This window comes from Mycteria americana, unplaced genomic scaffold (assembly GCF_035582795.1).
Source record: "Mycteria americana isolate JAX WOST 10 ecotype Jacksonville Zoo and Gardens unplaced genomic scaffold, USCA_MyAme_1.0 Scaffold_79, whole genome shotgun sequence".
NCBI lineage: Eukaryota > Metazoa > Chordata > Aves > Ciconiiformes > Ciconiidae > Mycteria > Mycteria americana.
The window spans coordinates 77896-97860 of NW_027445664.1; the positions used below are offsets into that span (position 1 = coordinate 77896).

At 59.0% G+C, this 19965-nt stretch overlaps 2 protein-coding genes and 1 pseudogene across 5 annotated transcripts; 1 reads left to right on the plus strand and 2 right to left on the minus strand.

Annotated features, from left to right (window-relative positions):
- Positions 1 to 439: 439 nt before the first annotated feature.
- On the plus strand, positions 440 to 5131 carry TAP2 (transporter 2, ATP binding cassette subfamily B member). 4 transcript variants are annotated; one of them, XM_075490591.1, is made up of 12 exons: positions 440 to 516; positions 969 to 1512; positions 1608 to 1716; positions 1803 to 1933; positions 2016 to 2221; positions 3161 to 3358; positions 3437 to 3565; positions 3646 to 3834; positions 3955 to 4128; positions 4209 to 4368; positions 4443 to 4579; positions 4657 to 5131. In XM_075490591.1, the coding sequence occupies exons 2-12, from the start codon at positions 1026 to 1028 to the stop codon at positions 4882 to 4884; spliced, it is 2148 nt and encodes a 715-aa protein (XP_075346706.1). In that variant the 5' UTR covers positions 440 to 516; positions 969 to 1025; the 3' UTR covers positions 4885 to 5131. The 4 variants fall into 4 exon arrangements, with proteins under 4 accessions (XP_075346706.1, XP_075346708.1, XP_075346709.1 ...); XM_075490592.1 differs by lacking the exon at positions 440 to 516 and adding an exon at positions 790 to 808; XM_075490593.1 differs by lacking the exon at positions 3646 to 3834.
- Positions 5132 to 7380: 2249 nt separating this feature from the next.
- Positions 7381 to 8597, minus strand: LOC142404146 (class I histocompatibility antigen, F10 alpha chain-like; annotated as a pseudogene).
- Positions 8598 to 17282: 8685 nt separating this feature from the next.
- Positions 17283 to 19587, minus strand: LOC142404160 (C-type lectin domain family 2 member D-like). The gene is made up of 5 exons (XM_075490613.1): positions 19125 to 19587; positions 18703 to 18798; positions 18168 to 18352; positions 17701 to 17801; positions 17283 to 17524 (listed from the first exon to the last, which is right to left on the minus strand). Exons 1-5 carry the CDS (start codon positions 19384 to 19386, stop codon positions 17374 to 17376), a joined length of 795 nt encoding a protein of 264 aa, XP_075346728.1. The 5' UTR covers positions 19387 to 19587; the 3' UTR covers positions 17283 to 17373.
- Between the last annotated feature and the right edge of the window lie 378 nt (positions 19588 to 19965).

Consider the following 19965-nt stretch of genomic DNA (forward strand, 5'->3'; position numbering starts at 1 on the left):
CCGGGCAAGGCCGGAGCAGGGGGGAGGGGGTGGGTGGGCACCGGGCACCGGGAACGGTCGGGGGGGCCCCGGGGGTCCCCATCCCTCGTGTCCCTGCTCGGGGGGGTCCCTGGGGGTTGGGGGGAGCAGGGAGGGGCAAGAGCCGGGCGGGCGGCGCTGATTGGCCCCGAGGCGGCAGCGTCATCAGTTGCCGGGCAGATCGAGCTGGAGCAGTTTGGCGCGGGAAGGGATCGGGGGGGACGCAGAGGGCGGGAGGGGCGGGGCAGAGGGCGGGAGGGGCGGGGCAGAGGGCGGGAGGGGCGGGGCAGAGGGCGGGAGGGGCGGGGCATAGGGGCGGGGCGGGCAGGGAGAGGGTAGATGAGGCTGGCGATGGGCGGGGCCATGGGCGGGGCGACGGGCGGAGGGGGCGGGGCAGTGAAAGTGAAACCGAAAGGCGGCGCGGCGGGGTCGTGCTGGGAAGCACCGGGTGGGACTGGGGCTACTGGGGGGCTGTACGGGGAGCACTGGTGTTGACTGGTGAGTTCCCTAGGGTGCTGGGTGGGGTCCAGGGGAGCTGAGGGGGCTGGACTGGTATTGACTGGGTGAGCCCCAGGATGCCGGGCAGGGTCTTGGGGGTCTAGGCTGGGACTGGGGGGGCTGTACTGGGAGCACTGGTGCATGCTCTGGGGTGCTGGGTGCGGTCCAGGGGAGCTGAGTGGGCTGGACTGGGAGGACTGGTATTGACTGGGTGAGTCCCAGGGTGCTGGGCAGAGTCTTGGGAATCCAGGCTGGGACTGGGAGGGTAGACTGGGAGCACTGGTGTTGACTGGTTGAGTTCCCTAGGGTGCTGGGTGGGGTCCAGGGGAGCTGAGGGGGCTGGACTGGGAGCACTGGTGAGTTCTGTAGGGTGCTGGGCAGGGTTTTGGGGATCCAGGATGGGACTGGGGGGCTGGACTGGGAACACTGGTATTGACTGGTGAATTCCCTAGGGTGCTGAACGCAGCCGGGGGGAGCAGCACTGGGAGCACTGGTCAGCACCCTCAGCCATGGCGCTGCTCTCCATTGTCCGCCTGGCCTGCCTCCTGCTCCTGGTTGACCTGGTGGTGCTGGCGGCGCTGGCCCAGCTGGTCCCGGTGCTGGCCCCGGCACTGGCGTGGTTGGGCCTGGCAGCTGCCTGGCTGGAGGCTGGACTGCGGCTGCTGGCATTTATCGCGGCCGGGCGGCTGCTGGCGCCGGGGGGTCCCCGGGGAGCTGCCGTCGTGCTCAGCCTCACCCCCCCCACCTTCCTCACGCTCCGGAGCCTCCTGGTGCCGTATGGTGCCGCACCGGCGCTGCTGGCCACGGCTGCACCGGCTTGGTTGGCCTTGACCCATGGCGCAACCACCGCAGTGCTGCTGGCTTGGGCAGTGCCGGCACCCGGCGCGGCCATGGGCACCAAGTCACCGGTGGCTGTGGGGCGGCTGCTGGCGCTGGCGTGGGCCGAGTGGCCCGTCCTTGGCGCTGCCTTCCTCTTCCTGGTGTTGGCCGTGCTGGGTGAGTGATGGCAGATGTGAGGGTGTGTGGGGGGGTCCTGGCATTGCCACTGCCCCCCGCACTGAACACCCCCCCACACACCGGTGCCTGTCCAGGTGAGACTGCGGGGCCGTATTGCACTGGCAAAGCCCTGGATGCCATCCGGCAGGGGGACGGACCCACCACCTTCACCATCGGCCTGGTCCTCGCCACCGATTTGGGCAGGTGGGGGTCCCTGTGTCCCCCTCGTCCATCCGTCTGTTCCCCACGGCCGGGCTGACGGGGGGTCCCTGCGTCTGTCCCCCCCCCAGCTCACTGTTTGCCGGCTGCCGCGGGGGTCTCTTCACCTTGGCGCAAGCCCGGCTCAAATTGAGCACCTGCCACCGGCTCTTCTCCCACCTGATGCTCCAGGATCTGGCCTTCTTCCAGGGGACACCAGCAGGTAGGGGACTTCCCATCACCCCCCCCGCTTCCTCCACCCCAGGACCCCCAACCTCACCACTGACCCCTCACCATCCCCACAGCCGACCTGTCCGCCCGGTTGGCCAATGACGTGCCCTTGCTGTGTAACGCGGTGCCAAGCAGCGTCAACGTGGCGTTGCGGAGCTTGGTGACGGTGTTGGGGTTGGGTGGTTTCATGGTGGGGCTCTCGCCCCACCTGACGCTGTTGGCGCTGCTGGAGGTGCCCCTCATCATCACCATGCGCAAGGTCTACGATGCCCGGTACCAGGTGATGGTGGGGACAGGATGGGACAAGATGGAGACTAGGAGAATGGGATGGTGGAAGGGGCATCAGGGAGATGGCATGGCATGGTGGGATGAAGACTAGGGAGATGAGATGGTGGGAATGGGAATGGTGGGGACGGGATGGCAGGATGAGGACCAGGGAGATGCAATGGTGGGAACGGGACAGGACGGTGGGGACAGGATGGGACAGTGGGAACAGGATGGTGGGATGAGGACAGAGAGATGGGATGGGACAGTGGGGATGAGATGGGATGGTGAGTATGGGATGGTGGGATGGGGACTGGTGGGGTGGGATGGTTGGAACAGGATGGGATGGGGACAGGATGGGATGGGATGGTGGGATGAAGACAGGGAGATCGGATGGGAGGGGTTGGTGGGGATGGGATGGCTGGCTGGGGACCAGGGGAATGGGATGGTGGGAATGGGATGGTGGGGACAGGATAGAGACGGTGAGGAGGGGATGGGGACCAGAGGAATGGGATGGTGGGGATGAGAATGGTGGTGGTAGGATGGGACGGTGGGGATGGGGTGGCAGGATGGGGATGGTGGGGATGGGATAATGGGAGTGGGGGGGCAAGATGGTGGGATGAGGACAGGAAGACAGGATGGGATGGTGGGGATGGGATGGTTGGATGGGGACGAGGGGGTGGGATGGAGACACAGGATGGGACAGTGGGGATGGGATGGGGGCAGCGGGGACTGGAGGGGACAGTGGGGATGGGATGATGGGATGGGGACAGGATAGTGGGGATGGTGGGATGGGGTTGGCAGGGATGGGGACAGTGGTGTGGGGACCGTGGGGTGGGGGGCAGAGGTTTGGAGCTGGTTTGGATGGGATGGTGGAGATGGGCTGGCACAGCCAGGCTGGTGGGGTTGACCTGTTGCTGCCCCGCGGGCGCTGAATATGGCTGCCCCCACCCAGGTACTGCAGCAAGCCAAGCTGGATGCCACGGCCAACACAGCGGCGGTGGTGCAGGAGGCCATCTCCTCCATCGAGACGGTGCGGACCTTTGCCGGCGAGGAGGAGGAGGAGCGCCGCCACAGCCGGGCACTGGCCAAGATGCTGGAGTTGAAGGACCAGATAGATGTGGAGTGGGCACTCTTCACCCTTGTCTGGCGGGTGAGGCGGGCACAGGAGGGACCCTGGCATCTGGGCACACCCCTCCCCAGCCCCACCCGCTGACCCCCGTCCCTGCAGGCAGTGCAGCTGGCTGTGCAGGTGCTGGTGCTCTGGCATGGGCACTGGCAGCTCCGCGAGGGGACCATCACCACTGGCAGCCTTGTCACCTTCCTCCTCTACCAGGCTAAAGTCGGCCTCCACGTGCAGGTAAGACCACGCAATGTGTGTCCCCCCGCCCTGTGTCTGTCTGTCCCCATCCCCGGTGCCAGCAGCTCTGTCCTGTGCAGACGCTGGTCTTTGGCCATGGTGACTTGCTGAGCAAAGCGGCAGCCGGCCGCAAGGTCTTTGAGTACCTGGACCGGGAACCCACTGGGGACACCGGGGGCACGTGGGCACCTGCCACGCTGCGGGGCCACGTCACCTTCCAGCACGTCTCCTTTGCCTACCCCATGTGCGCTGAGCACCTCGTCCTGCAGGTAGAGCCGGGAGGGGGGGTGGCAGCGCAGGGGTGGCCAAGGAGGGGACAGGGCTGTCCCTGAGCACCCACCACCACTGCTGCATCCCACCCCTGCCCCCTCCCCCCCCCCCCCCCCCAGGATGTCTCCTTTGAGCTGCACCCTGGCGAGGTGACGGCGTTGGCAGGACTCAATGGCAGCGGGAAAAGCACCTGTGCGGGGCTGCTGGTGCGATTCTACGAGCCTGGGGCTGGGGAGGTGCTGCTGGATGGGGTGCCGCTGCGGGACTATGAGCACCACTACCTGCACCGCCAGGTGAGGGCAGCAGTGGGCAGGCAGGCGGGCAGCACAACTGCACCAAGCGGTGCCCGGTCTCAGCCTGCGCCTGGGGGCAGGTGGCGTTGGTGGGGCAGGAGCCCGTGCTTTTCTCTGGTACCATCCGAGACAACATCATCTTCGGGCTGAAGGACTGCGGGGAGAAAGAAGTGAGGGCAGCTGCTGCCGCTGCTGGCGCCCTGGGCTTCATCTCAGCACTGGACCAGGGCTTCGACACCGGTGAGTGCTGGGGGATTGGGGGGGGGACCTAGGCACCTAGGTCCCGCTCATCCCCCTGGCCTTTCGTCCCACAGATGTCGGGGAGAAAGGGGGGCAGCTCTCAGCAGGGGAGAAGCAGCGCATTGCCATTGCCCGGGCCCTGGTGCGGCGACCCACCGTCCTCATCCTCGATGAAGCCACCAGTGCGCTGGATGGGGAGGGCGAGGTGGCGGTGAGCGGAGGGAGACGCTGGGGTGGGGGTGTCCCGCCTCCACGGCAGATGCTGATGGGTGCTGGCATCTCCTGCAGCTGCAGCAGTGGGTGCGGAGTAGTGGGGCCCGGACGGTGCTGCTCATTACCCACTGCCCACGGATGCTGGAGGCGGCTGACCGTGTCGTGGTGCTGGAACGTGGCACCGTGGTCGAAATGGGGACGCCCGCCGAGCTGCGGAGCTGCCGTGGGCCCTACAGCCGCCTGCTGCAGCGCTCTCCAGGCACGGGGCAGCCAGAGAACCCGGGGGTGGGCTACGGGGAGTGACGGCCGGCTCCTGCCCCGGCAGTTGGGCAGGAGGAGGGGGCTGCTCCTATCGGGACGGACTCTTGTACAAAATAAAGCAGAACTGGTTTGGAGAGGAGCCGGCTGGGTTGCGGGAGCTGGGGAGAGCCGCCTGGCGTGGCTGCAGGGTCTCGCCCTCTGGTTGTCACTGCTGCCATGGGAAGCAGGCGGTGCTTGCCTCGGTGTGATATAATTAATCTGCCAGCCTCCCCCGCGTGATATTGCAGCCACTGTCCTTTATACCCGAGAGGCTCCACTCGCTCCATTCCGGTGCATCGTTCATGTTGATGAATGACCTGTGCGATGGCTGCAGTGGTGAGGTCCACCCCTCCATCGTGGGCCCACCCGTACATTGTGTCTCTCCCCTGGTGTTACATGGGCCCATTGAGCTGTGAACACCTCACAACAACAGGCCCAGTCCAGGTCTACCTGAACCAACAATTTTTGCCGCCTGGTCTACCTGCTCCGTGCGTTGATGTTCTCCAGGGGCATGGCTCTTGGACATCGACACGATGGACCTTTACACCCAGGGGCTCTACCCAGGCAGCAAGGTCCTGCTGCCATAACCCAGCAGCCCAGAGGGGCTACCTCTGTGACCATTGCTGTAGCCACCCCTACGGGGCATTGGCCACCCTCAAGGAGTCAGTCCAGAGGCAGAGCACTGGCCACATTTCTCAGGCAGCAATCTCTAGGGCCAGCTGGGTGGCTTGGACTTGGGCAGCTTCCTTGAAGGACAAAAGATGGAGAGAGACTTTGTACCAAGGCCTGTAGTGACAGGACAAGGGCCATGGTTGGAAACGGCAAGAGGGGAGATCGAGATTGGACGTAAGAAATGTTTTACGATGAGGATGGTGAGAGGCTGGAACAGGTTGCCCGGAGAAGGTGTGGATGCTCCATCATTGGAAGTGTTCGAGGAGAGATCAGATGAGAGGAAACCGCTTCAAGTTGCGCCAGGGGACTTGCTGTGTCTCCTGTCACACTGCTGTGTGATACATCTCCTTATCTACAGCGGCCCACTGGTGCCCCTTTGGATCCTTGAAGCATCTTCACTTCCTTGAAGCATCCTACTTTCAACTCAATGCCAAGGATACACAGAGCCTCTGGACTGGTCACTTCTCCCACTTGTTTCCCATTGGGCTCCCCTCAGCTCCCACCGTGGCAATTGGGATCCCCCCGTCACTCTGGAAATCCAGATGTGTCCTGTCCCCTTGTACCCCGATGCCATTAGGGGTCACTGTGCACCAGTGTCCAGCAGGGCCTGATACTTCCATGGGTCTGATGTGCCAGGCCATCGCATCCGTTTGTCCCTTTCTTCTGCCCAGCCGGAGGCAGGACCCCTAGTCCTGATCAGAGCATTCGTTACCCGACTGCTGCAATTGCAAAGCAGAAGCCTTTTCACCCCGAGAGGAGACCCTGCCTCTCTTGTCCAGGCTACGCTGCAAGGACTAGTCACAGGTACGATCCTACTACAGTCTGACACGCTCTTTCCGTGGTGCTGGGCGTGAGGTTCGACCCCACGTGGACATCTGTCCACTGGATCAGGATGAGAAGGAGGAGCCGTGTCCTCAGCCCATCTACTGTGCCTGGGGAATTGCTTGACGGCCACCGGAGCAGGAATCTTCCTGCATGGTCCCTTTTTAGCCGCTGTTCTTGCCCACAATTCTTGCACGTGGGCTTGCAGCACCGGGGTGGGTGCACCAGCACACTGCCACGTGTCCCCTCCATGGGCACACAGAGAGCCCTACGAGGTGGCATTTGCCCATGGTCCCCATTCCGCTGAGCAGGCTCCTGGTAGCTGAGATGCTGGCCTGTAGGCGCAAGGAGGGAGATTCTCCACCTTCTCTTCCAGCGGCCGGACCTTGGGGAACAGTCTGGCCACAGCTGAGACAAAGACCCATGGTGGCAAGGGGGAACAGAAGTTCTCCTTGAATCGCTGGCGCTGGCACACCAGTCCACGGACAGCTGGTGCCTCCGTGTCTGCCCAATCCGCCACGGCTGGGTTTCTGGCGCACGTCGGTGTGCTCCGTACAAACATCTGCCATAGAGACCGTGTGTGCTGGATGCCATCCCGATCTTTGGGGGCACGATTATTGTCCGGGTCACTGTAGACCACCACGAATGCCCTCAGATACTGGATATCCTCCTCTCTGGTAGACCACTTACCTCACTGCGTTACAGGATCTTCCTTGAGAGGATACTTTGTCTTTGCACTCATGAAGAGCCACCTCCAGAGGTGGCAGGTGGCTGCCCATCTTCTGACCCATCAATCCCACAGTCCCTAGCAATGCATCCCACTGCTGGGCTTCCCACCTTCTAGTTCCAGCCTGTGCGCTCCACCATCTCAGCCACAAATCCTAAACACCGCACCATGCTGGGCTGCTAGGAAGAAAATCAACTCTATCCAGCCAAAACCAGTCCAGCCCTCGACCCGAGGCTGCGAGAGCAGCCCAGGCACAGGGAGAGGAGGCACAGCCCGCCGGAGGGTGGGGACCAGCATTTATTGTCTGCGCCCCGAAATGTACACACAGAGAAGAAATCAGTTACAACCTCAAAATTAAAAAAAAAGAAGAGTAATAATGGCAGCGCCCAATTTTAAAAGCATCAGAAAAGAGGAATTTCACCCAGCCAGAGGAGCCACCAGCGTAGCCGGGGGTAGGCAGGCGCAGCGTGACAAGCTCTCTCTGCAGGCAGCTCCCAGCCTCCTCCGGCACCCCTCTGCGTCCAGCCGGAGAGAGGGCAGGGGCCGCATCCAGCCACGTGCCGGCCCCTCGTCAAGCGGTTAGGCGGTGAGCAGCCCCTCCTGGGCCCCCAGGCCCTGCATTCCTTCCACAGCCTTCTTACTCGCCGGCCCCAATGCTCTACCCGATCTGTACTTCCAGAAGGCGAATCCAGCGATGATGGCGATGACGGCCAGGACAGCAACAGCCACCGCCAGCACGATGATGAGCAGGTTGGACTCCGGCTCTGAGCAGGGAGAGCAGGGCCGTGAGGCGGGGAAGGGGAACCACCCCAGCCCACCGCTCCACGTGCCCAAGGCCACCGGGCTCACCCCACGCAAAGAGGATGGGCTCGGGCAGGCTGGCGTGCTCCACACGGCACCGGTACATGTCCTTCTCCTCTGGGCGAGCCTCGATGGAGGCCCAGGTGTAGTAGGTGCCGTTGCTGTTGGGTGCGACGCTGCCCCACTCGGTGTCCTGGTCCCTGACCTCGCCATCCTTCAGCCAGCTGACGGTGATGCGACGTGGGTAGAAGCCGTAGGCGCGGCAGTACAAGGTCAGGATCCCGTGGGCCTCCTTCCCCAACACTCAGACCGTGGGGGGCTCTGGGGAGGGGGTGGTGGTGAGGGCCGGCACACACACCCGCGCCGGCCGGTCCCCAGGGTCCCCGACACACTCTTACCCTTCCTCTCCAGCACGGCCTGCCCATAGCTCACGTATTTCCTCAGCCACTCGATGCAGGTGTTCTCCAGCTAATGCTTCAGACTCTCAGCAACAGTCCCGGCCTCCACCCACTTCCTCTCGGTGATTTGTGCTGCCGCGTCCGCCGCAGTGAACGTCATCGTGTCCATGTCGAAGGCGATGAAGTCCCTCCCGTCGTAGGCGTCCTGCCGATACCCCCTGGTGCTACCGTCCTCCAGGAGGTCACAGCCGTACATGCGCTGCACCGTGTGCGCCCCTGAAACACGACCAGGGAGACGCGGCTGAGGGGCTGCTGCAGCCCTGGGCCTTCAGTGGGGCACAGATCCCATGGCAGCGCCCCCCACTCCAGCCCCATGTGAGGGATGGGGGGATCGGGCACCGGCTCGAGGGCTGCCCCCCGTCCAGCACCCGGGGTGTCATGTCAAGCCATGATGCAGACTCCCCCCACACGCAGGGCGTGGCTGGGCTGGCACCCAGCCCCACGGCACCCTGGGACAGCGAGGGGCTGAATGCTGGCTCGGACGACAAGGAGATGGGATGGGGTGGGGGGAGCCCCTCTGGCTCTGGGATGGGGGGCTTGAGCACCATGGGGAGGGCAAGGGGCTGGGACATGTGGGTGAGAGCCCCTCTGGTTCTGGGGGTCTCGACTGCCATGGTGACGGTGAGGGGCTGGGACAGGGCAGCCAGTCCTGGGGTGGGGTCCTGGGCACTGGGGGGGTGGGGATGCGCTGGGCCAGGGTGGCCAGAAGCCCCCCCTGCCTCTGGGACACAGGATCCCAAGCACCGTGGGGCTGGGACAGGGCAGCCAGGACCCCCTTGGGCTGGGGGACAGGGTGGCTGGGAGCCCTCATGCCCAGTGTCCCTTGTGCCCAGCCTTGCTTGTTCCCAGTGTCCCTCGTGCTCGGTATCACTCCTGTCCAGCACTGCCTGTGCCCGGTGTCCCTCGCACCCGGTGTCCCTCATGCCCAGCATCACTTAGACCTGGCGCCACTTGCACCCAGTGCCCCTCGTGCCCAGCAGCGCTCGTGCCTGGCGCCCCTTGTGCCCGGTGCCCCTCGTGCCTGGCATCGCTTGTGCCCGGTGTCCCTCGCACCCGGTGTCCCTCATGCCCAGCATCACTTAGACCTGGCGCCACTTGCACCCAGTGCCCCTCGTGCCCAGCAGCGCTCGTGCCTGGCGCCCCTTGTGCCCGGTGCCCCTCGTGCCTGGCATCGCTTGTGCCCGGTGTCCCTCGTGCCCGGCATCGCTCCCGCCTGGCAGCTCTCGTGCCTGGCAGTGCTCCTGCCCAGCACCTCCCGTGCCCGGTTGTCCTGGTTTCGGCTGGGATGGAGTTAATTTTCTTCCTCATAGCTGGCATCCTGCTGTGGTTTGGATTTCATTGTGCATCACTGCTTTTGTATATTCTTTTAGCATTATTATTATTATTATTATAATACTTTTCCCTTCCTTTTCTGTCCTGTTAAACTGTCTTTACCTCCAGCCATGAATTTTGCGCTTTTCCCCTATTCTCTCCCCTGTCCCACTAGTTGGGGCGAGTCACCAACAGCTGTGGGGGTTAGCTGCCTGCCGGCTGAACCCACAACATCCCCACATGTTCCCACCACGTCCCCAGCTGTGGGGGATATGTGGGGATGTTGTGGTTTAACATGCCAGGACCCCGGCATGTCCCCTTGGTCCCCATGTCCCCTGGGTCCCCACACCCGGGCGGGTCCCCACTGACGATGCCACCCACCACAGGTGGAGCAGGAGATCTTCGGAGCCAGCGGGGCCGCCGTGCGGTGCTGCTGGTGACGGGGCAGGTGGCCCTGGCCACGTGGGCGCAGCGGGTGGCCGTGCTGGAGCGGGGACGACTGCACGAGCTGGGGTCCCCTGGGGAGATCTGCGCCCCGGCAGACACTGCTGTTGTCTCACAAACGGAGTTCATTACCCGGAGTGCAACACCCGATACGCACACAGAGCCGAGATACCAGTTTATGTCAAGTTTTGCGCCAGCCCGGGTGCTGGGTGGGAGCTCCACAAAGCTAGCACACCGCTCGTTCATGCAGGTACAAGGTTTATACAGTCTAGTTATACGTATGCATAAGTAATTACACAAAGCAGCTTTCTATCGGTCTACATTTTCTCGTCTTATTCTTAAAGCTACAGTACTACTTTAATATTCTGCGCACGCCCAAAGGTGAGGGGTCTCTGCTTGGGCCAGGGTCTTCAGCTCAAGGGGTGGGACTTTTAGTATGAGGATAGTTCACGTGAGGGGGCTTCTTATCACACTTCTGCTAGTAGCTTCAGATTGTTCCCAAAACATCTTAATTCGCTTACCTATTGCTCCAGGATGTGTTTCACTTCCCAAGGACAATAATTTTGATTAGACGGTCCACGTTCCGGTCAGAATCCCCCCTATCAACTTTCCCTAAGTCCTGGCCTTCCACCAGATCCTGATTGACTACAATTCCCCTCTTTGAGACTACCTAAGAACAGTCCTTAGATAAGTCTCACTTTCTCCTCAGAGTGCTTAGCTAATGCTAAGCAGCACTTGCAGGTGCATTGTAGTAACACACCTAGACATGCAAAGATATGATAATAATGTTATTGTTCCTAATATTATAAGAAAATACAACAATAATTCCCTTTCAACACAACCTATATGGGCTATGGATTCTATCTCAGTCCAAGTGCAGTTCATTTAATTCCGAGTCAGCTTCAATTTCAACGGTGCTGTTTCTCTCGATGTCCGCTCTTCCGGAGGGGAGGTTTTCACCCGTGTGTAGTGAATCCCAGAATCTATTCCTTCTACTTTGATAGCTGTGGGAGTAATTAGCAATACCAAATATGGTCCCTTCCAACGTTCTTTCAAAGGTTCGTCTTTCCAGGTTCGGACGTAGACTTGGTCTCCCTGTTGAAAGGAATGTACTGGAGCGTCTAGTGGAACGGGGGTTCTCTCATTCAGGTACCTGTGAAGGGAAGACAAAGTACGCCCCAACGACAGCAGGTATTCAGTCAGTATTTGGTCTCCACTGACATGCGTTTGATCACTCCTGCCTGTTAATTTATTCGCAGGATACAGTTTACCATACCGAATTTCAAAAGGACTAACCCCTTCCCTAACTCTAGGGGTAATCCTGATTCTTAGCAATGCTATAGGTAGACCTTCTATCCATTTCATTTGGCTTTCCTGGCATAATTTTGAAATTTGTCCCTTTAAAGTTTGATTCATCCGCTCTACTTTCCCTCCGGACTGCGGTCTCCAAGCGGTCTGGAAATTCCAATCAAACTGTAAAAACTTAGCAACCTCTTGTACAATTTTAGCAATAAAACGGGGCCCATTATGTGAGGCCATTCCTTCAGGGATGCCGAATCTAGGGATTCTTTCTTTCAACAGTACTCTGACTACCTCTCTAGCTTTGTTGGTTCGGCATGGGAAAGCTTCTGGCCGTCCCGAAAAGGTACCTACCAATATCAATAAGTATTTAATTTGATTACACCTAGGTAACTCAGAGAAATCTGTTTGCCAGTACTCCCCTGGAGTTTGTCCCCCTTTCACCGGTCCCGGAGGAGGTCTCCTCTGTATCTTTGGGTTGTTCTTGGAACATATCGAGCACTGCTTTACAATAGCATGAGCTAATTTTTGCATCCTTGGTCCTATGGCATATCGTCTGATGTCTGCGTTTACTGCATCTGCTCCCATATGGGTTTCTTGATGAGTCCTCTTTATTAATTCCCTCAGTCGTGGGGCAGTGACTATTATTTCTCCAGTATCACTTGTCCGCCATCCATCCTGGGTTTTGGCACAGTGTAGAAGTTTTGCTAATTGATTGTCCTTTTCTGAACATGTTGGGGGCTCCAGTAAAATTCTTCCAGTCGGAATTAAAGCCCCCACCTTAGAATCTGTCAAAGCTGGCCTTTGTGCTGTCTCGTCAGCTTTTCGATTTCCACTAATGATATCTGTTTGTCCTTTCTCATGGGCTTTACAGTGTATTACAGACGCCTCCTTTGGCTCGAGAACGGCCTGTAATACCTCTAAAATTGCCTTTCCATGTTGAATTGGAGTTCCTTGGGAAGGTAACAGTCCTCTTTCTTTCCATACGGCTCCACGGGCATGTCCCACTCCAAAGGCGTATTTTGAGTCCGAATACATGTTTACTCTCCTATTTTCAGACAATTCCAGCGCTCTGTTTCCGGCAACCATCTCCGCCTTCTGTGCTGATGTATTAACAGGTCTTTTGCCCTGTGAAACTTCAAAACCTGGGTATTCCACAGTGGCTTTGCCCAATCTGAGCTTTCTTTTGTGATACTCTGTATCCAGCAAGTCCCAAGAAGTTTAACAGATTGATGGTGGCTCTTTTGCATTCTTGTTCCGAGGCAGTCCCTATGAGTATATCATCTACATACTGTAGTAAAGTAAGAGAAGGATGCTCACCTTGCCAGTCTTCCAGTTCTTTAGCTAGTACGTTACCGAACGAGGTAGGGCTATTCTTACATCCCTGGGGTAGCACGGTCCAGCAGAGTTGGACTTTTCTTCCGGTGGCTGGACTTTCCCCTTCGAACGCAAACAATTCCTGACTTTCCTCTTCCCGAGGTATACAAAAGAAAGCATCCTTCAAACCCAGTACTGTAAAATAAACATTATTCTCAGGTATTGATGATAACAGAGTGTATGGATTTGGAACTACTACCAGATGCACATCAGCTGTAATCCAGTTAATTTCTCTGAAATCCTCTACCAACCGATACTCCTGTCTTTGGGGCTTCCTGACCGGCAAAATTGGAGTATTATATTCAGACTGGCATTCTCTTAATAGTCCACACTGAATAAAGGCATTTATCAATGGTTCCAAACCTATTCTAGCTTCCAACTTAATAGGATCTTGTCTTTTTCTTACCGGTTGTGCTCTGGGTTTCAATTCAAGTTTTACCGGTACAGCATTTTTTGCTCTTCCCGGTCTCTTGGTTGCCCATACTGTAGGTATGACAGCGTCCAGGATTTCCTCTGGGATGTTGATATTCTCCTGTTGCTTTGCAGTCAATAAAGAAAATTGTGCTTTCCAGGCAGTTTCCTTTGGTAGATGTAACTGACTGCATGTAACATGACTTGCAACGGGGATAGACCCAGGGTTGCTACCCTGGCTCCTACCTCTGCCTCTGTCATTTTGTGGAGCTACCACCTAGCATCCGGTCTTGCACAAAACCAGAAATAAATCGGTATCTCGGCTCCGTGCACGTATTGGGTGTTGCACACCGGGTAACGAACTCCGTTTGTGAGACAACAATAGCAGACATACCTTCTCAGCACCCGTCTGCGTGGCCTCAGAGTCGGAGACCTTCTCAAGGCCTGTCTGCGTGGCCTCAGAGCAGGTGACTACCTTCTCAGTGCCCCTTTGCAAGGTCTCAGAGCAGGAGACATGCCTGGACTGCTGGGATGGAGGGCCATCAGCTCTTCAGGAGGGGTAGGCAGGGCAGGTGAGGTGGAGGAGTTGCACTGCATAGAAGAGAGAGGTTTGGCCGCACAGCCCTTATAGCTGGGGATGACGTGGTCGAGAGCCTCTGGGTGAGGCTTATCATAGAATCGGAGAATGCTTTGGATTGGAAGGGACCATCTAGTCCAAGGCCCCTGCAAGAGCAGGGACATCTTCAACTAGATCAGGTTGCTCAGAGCCCCATCCAATGTGACCTTGAATGTTTCCAGGCATGGGGCCTCCACTACCTCTCTGGGCAACCTGTTCCATGGCCTCACCACCCTCATTGTAAAAAATTTCTTTCTTAAATCCAGTCAAATCTGCCCGCCCTTAGTTTAAAACCATTGCTGCTTGTCCTGTCACAACAGGCCCTGCTAAAATGTCTGTCCCCGTCTTTCCTATAGGCCCCCTTGAAGTACTGGAAGGCTGCTAGAAGGTCTCCCCACAGCCTTCTCTTCTCCAGGCTGAACAACCCCAACTCTGTCAGTCTGTCCTCGTAGGAGAGGTGCTCCATCCCTCGCATCATTTTCATGGCCCTCCTCTGGACCCGCTCCAACACCTCCATGTCCTTCTTGTCCTGAGGGCTCCAGAACTGGATGCAGTACTCCAGGTGGGGTCTCACCAGAGCAGAGTAGAGGGGCAGAATCCCCTCCCTCGACCTGCTGGCCACGCTTCTTTGGATGCAGCCCAGGATACAGTTGGCCTTCTGGGCTGCGAGCGCACGTTCCTGGCTCATGTCCAGCTTTTCGTCCATCAGTACCCCCAAGTCCTTTTCCGCAGGGCTGCTCTCAATCACATCATCCCCCAGCCTGTATTGAAAGCAAGGAATGTCCCGACCCAGGTGTAGGACCCTGCACTTGGCCTTGTGGAACCTCATGAAGTTCACACAGGCCCACTTCTCCAGCTTGTCCAGGTGCCTCTGGATGACATCCCATCCTTCTGGCGTGTCAGCTGCACCACTCAGAAGCATTAGGGAGATGGAAGGCAAAGCAGAGGGCACAGTGGGTGTCCGCTGCCCATCACCCAGCCAGGGTGACAGCACCGATGAGTTATTCCACGGGCAATTAGGAGAGACCTCTGGATCGGTCGCCCTTGGCCTTACGGAGACTTCAACGTCCCAGGCATCAGCTGGGAATGCCATACTGCTGGGACAAGCAGGTCTGGGAAATGCCTGGAGTCTGTGGAAGAGGACTTCTTGTCACAAGCACTCAGTGACCCAACTAGGAGAGATGTCCCTCGAGACTTGTTCTGTGTGAAGGGAGAAGGCCTTGTTGGAGACGTCAGGGTCGGTGGCTGTCTTGGCCACAGGGATCATGAAACGGTTGAGTTTACGGGCGTGCTGGTCAGCAGCAGGCTCAACAGGAGTCAGCAGTGTGTCCTGGCAGCCAGGAGGGCAAACTGCATCCTGGGGTGTCCCCATCCCTGGTCCTGGTGCATCAAACATGGCATCATCAGCTGGTCAAGAGAGGGCATTGTCCCACTGGATTCAGCATCAGCGCAGCTGCTCCTGCAGCACTGTGTGCACTGCCAGGCCCCACCATTTGAAAAGGACCTGAAGGGCCCTGAACTCCTCCAGAGGAGGGCAACCAAGCTGGTGCCAGGGCTGGAAGGCATGTCCTCTGAGCAGCAGCTGAGGACTTTGGGCTTGCCTAGTTTGGAGAGGAGGAGGCTGAGGGGCCACCTGAGGAGGGGATGCAGACAGGGAGGTGCTGATCTCTTCTCCCTGGGATCCCAGGGACAGGATGCCTGGGAATGGTTCAGAGCTGCACCAGGGGAGGTTCAGACTGGACATGAGGAAGCAGTTCTTTACCAAGAGGCTTCCTGGAGAGGCGGTTGATGCCCCCAGCCTGGCAGGGTTTGAGAGACATTTGGACAAGGCCCTTAATACAATTGTGGGCAGCCCTGAAGCAGTCAGGCAGCTGGATGAGATGATCACTGGAGGCCCCTGCCAAGTAGTCTCTTCTCATTTCTCAGCACTCACCTACATGGCCTAAGAGCAGGAGAGCTTCTCAGTGCCCATTTGCATGGTGCCAGTGCAAGAGACCTCATTGACTGTGTTGCACCAGAGGAAGAGACTTTCTCAGGGCCCATCTGCATGGCCTCAGAGAACAAGAGCTTCTTATCAGTGCACGTCTCCTTGGCACCAGAGCAGGAGACCTCCTCAGTGTCCATGTGCATGGCCTGAGAGCACAAGAGCTTCTTCTCAGCACCCAGCTGCATGGCCTCAGAATAGGAGAGCTTCTCAGTGCCCATTTGCATGGTGCCAGTGCAAGAGACCTCAGTGACTATGTTGCACCAGAGGAGGAGACTTTCTAAGGGCCCATCTGCATGGCCTCAGAGAACAAGAGCTTCTTCTCAGGGACTGGATCACCTCAGAGCAGGAGACCTTCTCAGTGTCCATCTGCATGGCCTCAGAGCACAAGAGCTTCTTCTCAGTGCCCATTTGTGTGGTGCCAGTCCAGAGACCTCAGCGACCACCGGTGTTGCACCAGAACAGGAAGCCTTCTTCTCAGTGCACAGCTCTGTGGCCTCACAGCACAAGACCATCTGGCCAGCACCTCTCTGCGTGGCCTCAGAGGAGGAGACCATCTCAGCACCCTTCTGGGTGGCTGTGGTGGGTTGAACTTTGCTGGCCACCAGGTGCCCACCCAGCTGCTCTATCATCACTCTACCTCCCTCCACTGGCAAAAAAGACTCCACTCAGGGAAATTAATGTACTTTATTGCCAATCAAATCACAGCAGGGTAACAAGAAATGAAACCAAACCTTAAAAGCCCTTGCCCCCACCCCTCCCTTCTTCCTGGGCTCACTTTCACACCCAATTTCTCTACCTCCTCCCCCCCAGCGGCACAGGGGGAGGGGAATGGGGGTTGCAGTCAGTCCATCACATGTTGTCTCCACTCCTCCTCCTTCCTCCTCCTCACACTCTTCCTCTGCTCCAGCATGGGGTCCTCTGCAAAATTGTCCACCATGGGTCCTTCAGGGTGCACCCACCTCCTCCGGCAGGAGGTCCTCCAGGGGCTGCAGGTGGGTATCATCTGCTCCACCCATGGCTCTCCATGGGCTGCCAGGTGGAGAGCACAAGAGCTTCTTCTCAGTGCCATGGTTGGCACTGAGTTGGCACATGGTTGGCACTTGGTTGGCACTTGGAGAGCCATGGCCTGGTGCCATGGCTCTCCAAGACAGCCTGCCTCACCATGGTCTTCAGCACAGGCTGCAGGGGAATCTCTGCTCTGGCACCTGGAGCACCTCCTGGCCTCCTTCTCCACTGGCCTTGGTGTCTGCAGAGTTGCCTCTCTCTTGGTGTCTGCAGAGTTGCCTCTCTCTTGGTGTCTGCAGAGTTGCCTCTCTCTTGGTGTCTGCAGAGTTGCCTCTCTCTTGGTGTCTGCAGAGTTGCCTCTCTCTTGGTGTCTGCAGAGTTGCCTCTCTCTTGGTGTCTGCAGAGTTGCCTCTCTCTTGGTGTCTGCAGAGTTGCCTCTCTCTTGGTGTCTCTCTCCCAGCCACTGTTGCACAGCAGTTTTTTTCCTCCCCTTCTTAAATATGTGATCCCAGAGGCGCTACCACCATCACTGATGGGCTCAGCTTTGGCCAGTTGGCTAATGTCAACCCCGCTCCTCCCCCGCTACCAAACCCTTGGTTCCCATCAGAGCTTGGGGCTTGCTGCAGAGATATGGCCGGTTCTGTGAGCAGCTTGAACTCCTGAGGTCACGGTCATTAAGGAACAGACAAGGTTCTTGGCCCCGCACCTGGATCCTGCAACAAGAAGGAAAGACACCACTGGTAACATCAGGTTAGCGGTTGTCTCCTGGTGCTTGAGGAGACAAGGGCTGCCTGCAAGGGACAGTCCCAGCAAGACATGGCCCACCAGGCCCCTGCCCATCCCACTGCAGGACGGTCACCCCACGGCACCGGGTCGCGATGGGACTCACGTGTCATTGAAGCTGCTGCCGTCCACCCACTCCAAGTGCTCGCCTTGTCTCCGCAGCCCAAGCCAGTAATCAATGTTGCCCTTGACACGCAAGAGAAACTCCTGGGGAGGAAAGAGAGAAGCCAACAGTCAGGAGCTGCTGCCAGCCCCACGCTGGTCCCTGCTGGCCTCGCAGGCAGCCCCAGCCCCGCACCGCTGCCACCGGCCAGGGGATGGCAGCAGCTCCCACCCAACAGTGTTGCTCTGCTCTGCCAGAGCTCTGCTCAGGGCCCAGCTGAGCACCACGGGTGGGCAGACATAGCCTGGGCTCCCCGCTGCACCCCACACCTCCCTCCAAGGCCCCAGGGCAGAGCTGCATCTCTGTCCCTACAGGCACCTCTTGCCTGCCCAGCACCAACCCCAGCTACTGCCCCCAACCCAGACTCCCCCCCTTTCACCCCCACGCAGCCACAACAGCCCCTCACTCACCATTTCCCAGTCCCTCTTGAGCACAGCCAGTGAGGACCCACGCAAGGAGCACTGCTTGCGGCTCCACTCCCAGCTCCCCTCCTCCTTTGAGAGGTAGTAGCAGACATTGCGGTACCCAACCCAGTCGTCGGGACACGGCAGCACCTGAGCCACAGGCAGACCTGCATTCTCTTCACACCTTCCTGCTGGAAAGGGAAGGGGAGAAGGTCAGAGGATTCCGCTCCACAGGGACCAGGGGACACAGCTCCATAGCGCAGGGAAGGAAACAGTCCCAGGCTCCCCCCACAGGGATCCTCAATTTGCTGCCAGGGACCTACAGGGAGCAGACACCCCAGGGCTTAACAGCCTGCCCCACAGCACGGCTGGGGGTGTCCCTGCTCCTCCCCAGGACCCCTGGCACAGGGCAGGAGCACAGCCAGCCTGAGGGCCTGGCCCCACCATGCTCCCCCCACCAGCCTGGGCCTCATGCACCCACACTTGCCCCAGCCTGGAGGGGAAGGGGCCGCATCTGCAAGGGCAGCTGCTCCTCCCTTACCTGATACTACAGCAAGAGCCACAGCCAAAGCCAGCACCAGAACCACGAGCACAGCCAGCACCAGGGCCCATGCTGGATGGAGTGCACAGCACTGGCCTGGAGAAGGAAAAAGCCACTCACAGTGAGGATGGCACTGTCCCAGAGCAGGCACAGCCTTGGCATCCCTGCCACCCCCCACACAAGCTCCCTGGGGAACACAGGAGGGACCCCCCAAGGGACAGCCTGCAGCAGGAGAGCTGCCGACAGATGGAGATGGGGTGGGGGGCTGCTACAGACCACCCAATGAGGACCAAGCAGAAGACAAGCCCTTTCCAGACAGCTGGAAGAAGCCTCACACTTGCCAGCCCCAGTCCTCGTGGGGTGACACCGCCACAGGGACAGTGTTCCCTCCCTACAGGCCACAGGGCTGGCTCTGCACTCACCCAGAACTCTGCGTGTCCTTACGGCTTTATCCCCAGGCACCCCTGGACCCAGGGGCTCCTGCATGTTCCCATCGTCATTGCAGAATCCGTTCTCCTCCCCTTGTCCCACGGGAAACAGAGACGTGGAATCATTTTGCCTGTGATAAGCAAGGGCTTGCGCCCAAGGCATTGCAACAGCTGGCAAAGCCTTTTTTAAGCCAGGCTTCGATCCAGTTTTACCACAGCAGCTGGTACCATCGTGTTGGGAGACTGCGGAGAACATGATGAGAACGCAGCACACCGGGACGTTTAGTTCCGTTACCAGGATGCAGCCACACTTGGCTTCCGCAGATCAGCTGTGGCCCTGCGGCGACACCCACGCTCAGGAAGGTGATGGCAGCACAGCCCCGCCCTGTCCGTGCTGCCCCTGTAAGGCTGCAGCCTGTCCCCAGCACCCAGCCAGCACCCTGGGAGACAAACACAACGTCAGTGAGCTCAGGCACCAGCCCGCAGCCCCCAGCAGAGCCAGCACCCTCCCCACCACCCTGCACACACCCTTCTCAGACAGGCTGCAAGGCACTCGCTGCCTGGGAGCATCCCCCTAACCACCTCTGCGGACACAGGAAGGAAGTGCCAGTAGCCACAGAGGAAGGCAGGAACTGGGTGTGCCTGGCAGGACAAGGCACCCCAGAGGCCCCCAGACACCCAGACTAGAAGCTCAGCATATCCTTAACAGGCCCAGACATGTCAAGGATACTGAGTCAGAGTCACTGCAAAGCGCCCCACTCCCATCTGAACACAGGATACCGAGGTTTGGTCTTGCCTGGCTTTTACAAATGCATGAGCTCACAGGGTTAAGGGG

Excerpts from the sequence above, each read along its gene's own strand:
- TAP2 (XM_075490591.1), top strand. The coding sequence starts at position 1,026 with ATGGCGCTGCTCTCCATTGTCCGCCTGGCCTGCCTCCTGCTCCTGGTT. Across the intron at positions 1,717-1,802 it reads CTCGCCACCGATTTGGGCAG|CTCACTGTTTGCCGGCTGCC; the intron begins GTGGGGGTCCCT and ends TCCCCCCCCCAG. Across the intron at positions 4,369-4,442 it reads GGACCAGGGCTTCGACACCG|ATGTCGGGGAGAAAGGGGGG; the intron begins GTGAGTGCTGGG and ends TTCGTCCCACAG.
- LOC142404160 (XM_075490613.1), bottom strand. The coding sequence starts at position 19,386 with ATGTTCTCCGCAGTCTCCCAACACGATGGTACCAGCTGCTGTGGTAAA. Across the intron at positions 18,799-19,124 it reads AAGGACACGCAGAGTTCTGG|GCCAGTGCTGTGCACTCCAT; the intron begins GTGAGTGCAGAG and ends TTCCTTCTCCAG. Across the intron at positions 18,353-18,702 it reads GGCTCTTGCTGTAGTATCAG|CAGGAAGGTGTGAAGAGAAT; the intron begins GTAAGGGAGGAG and ends TTCCCTTTCCAG.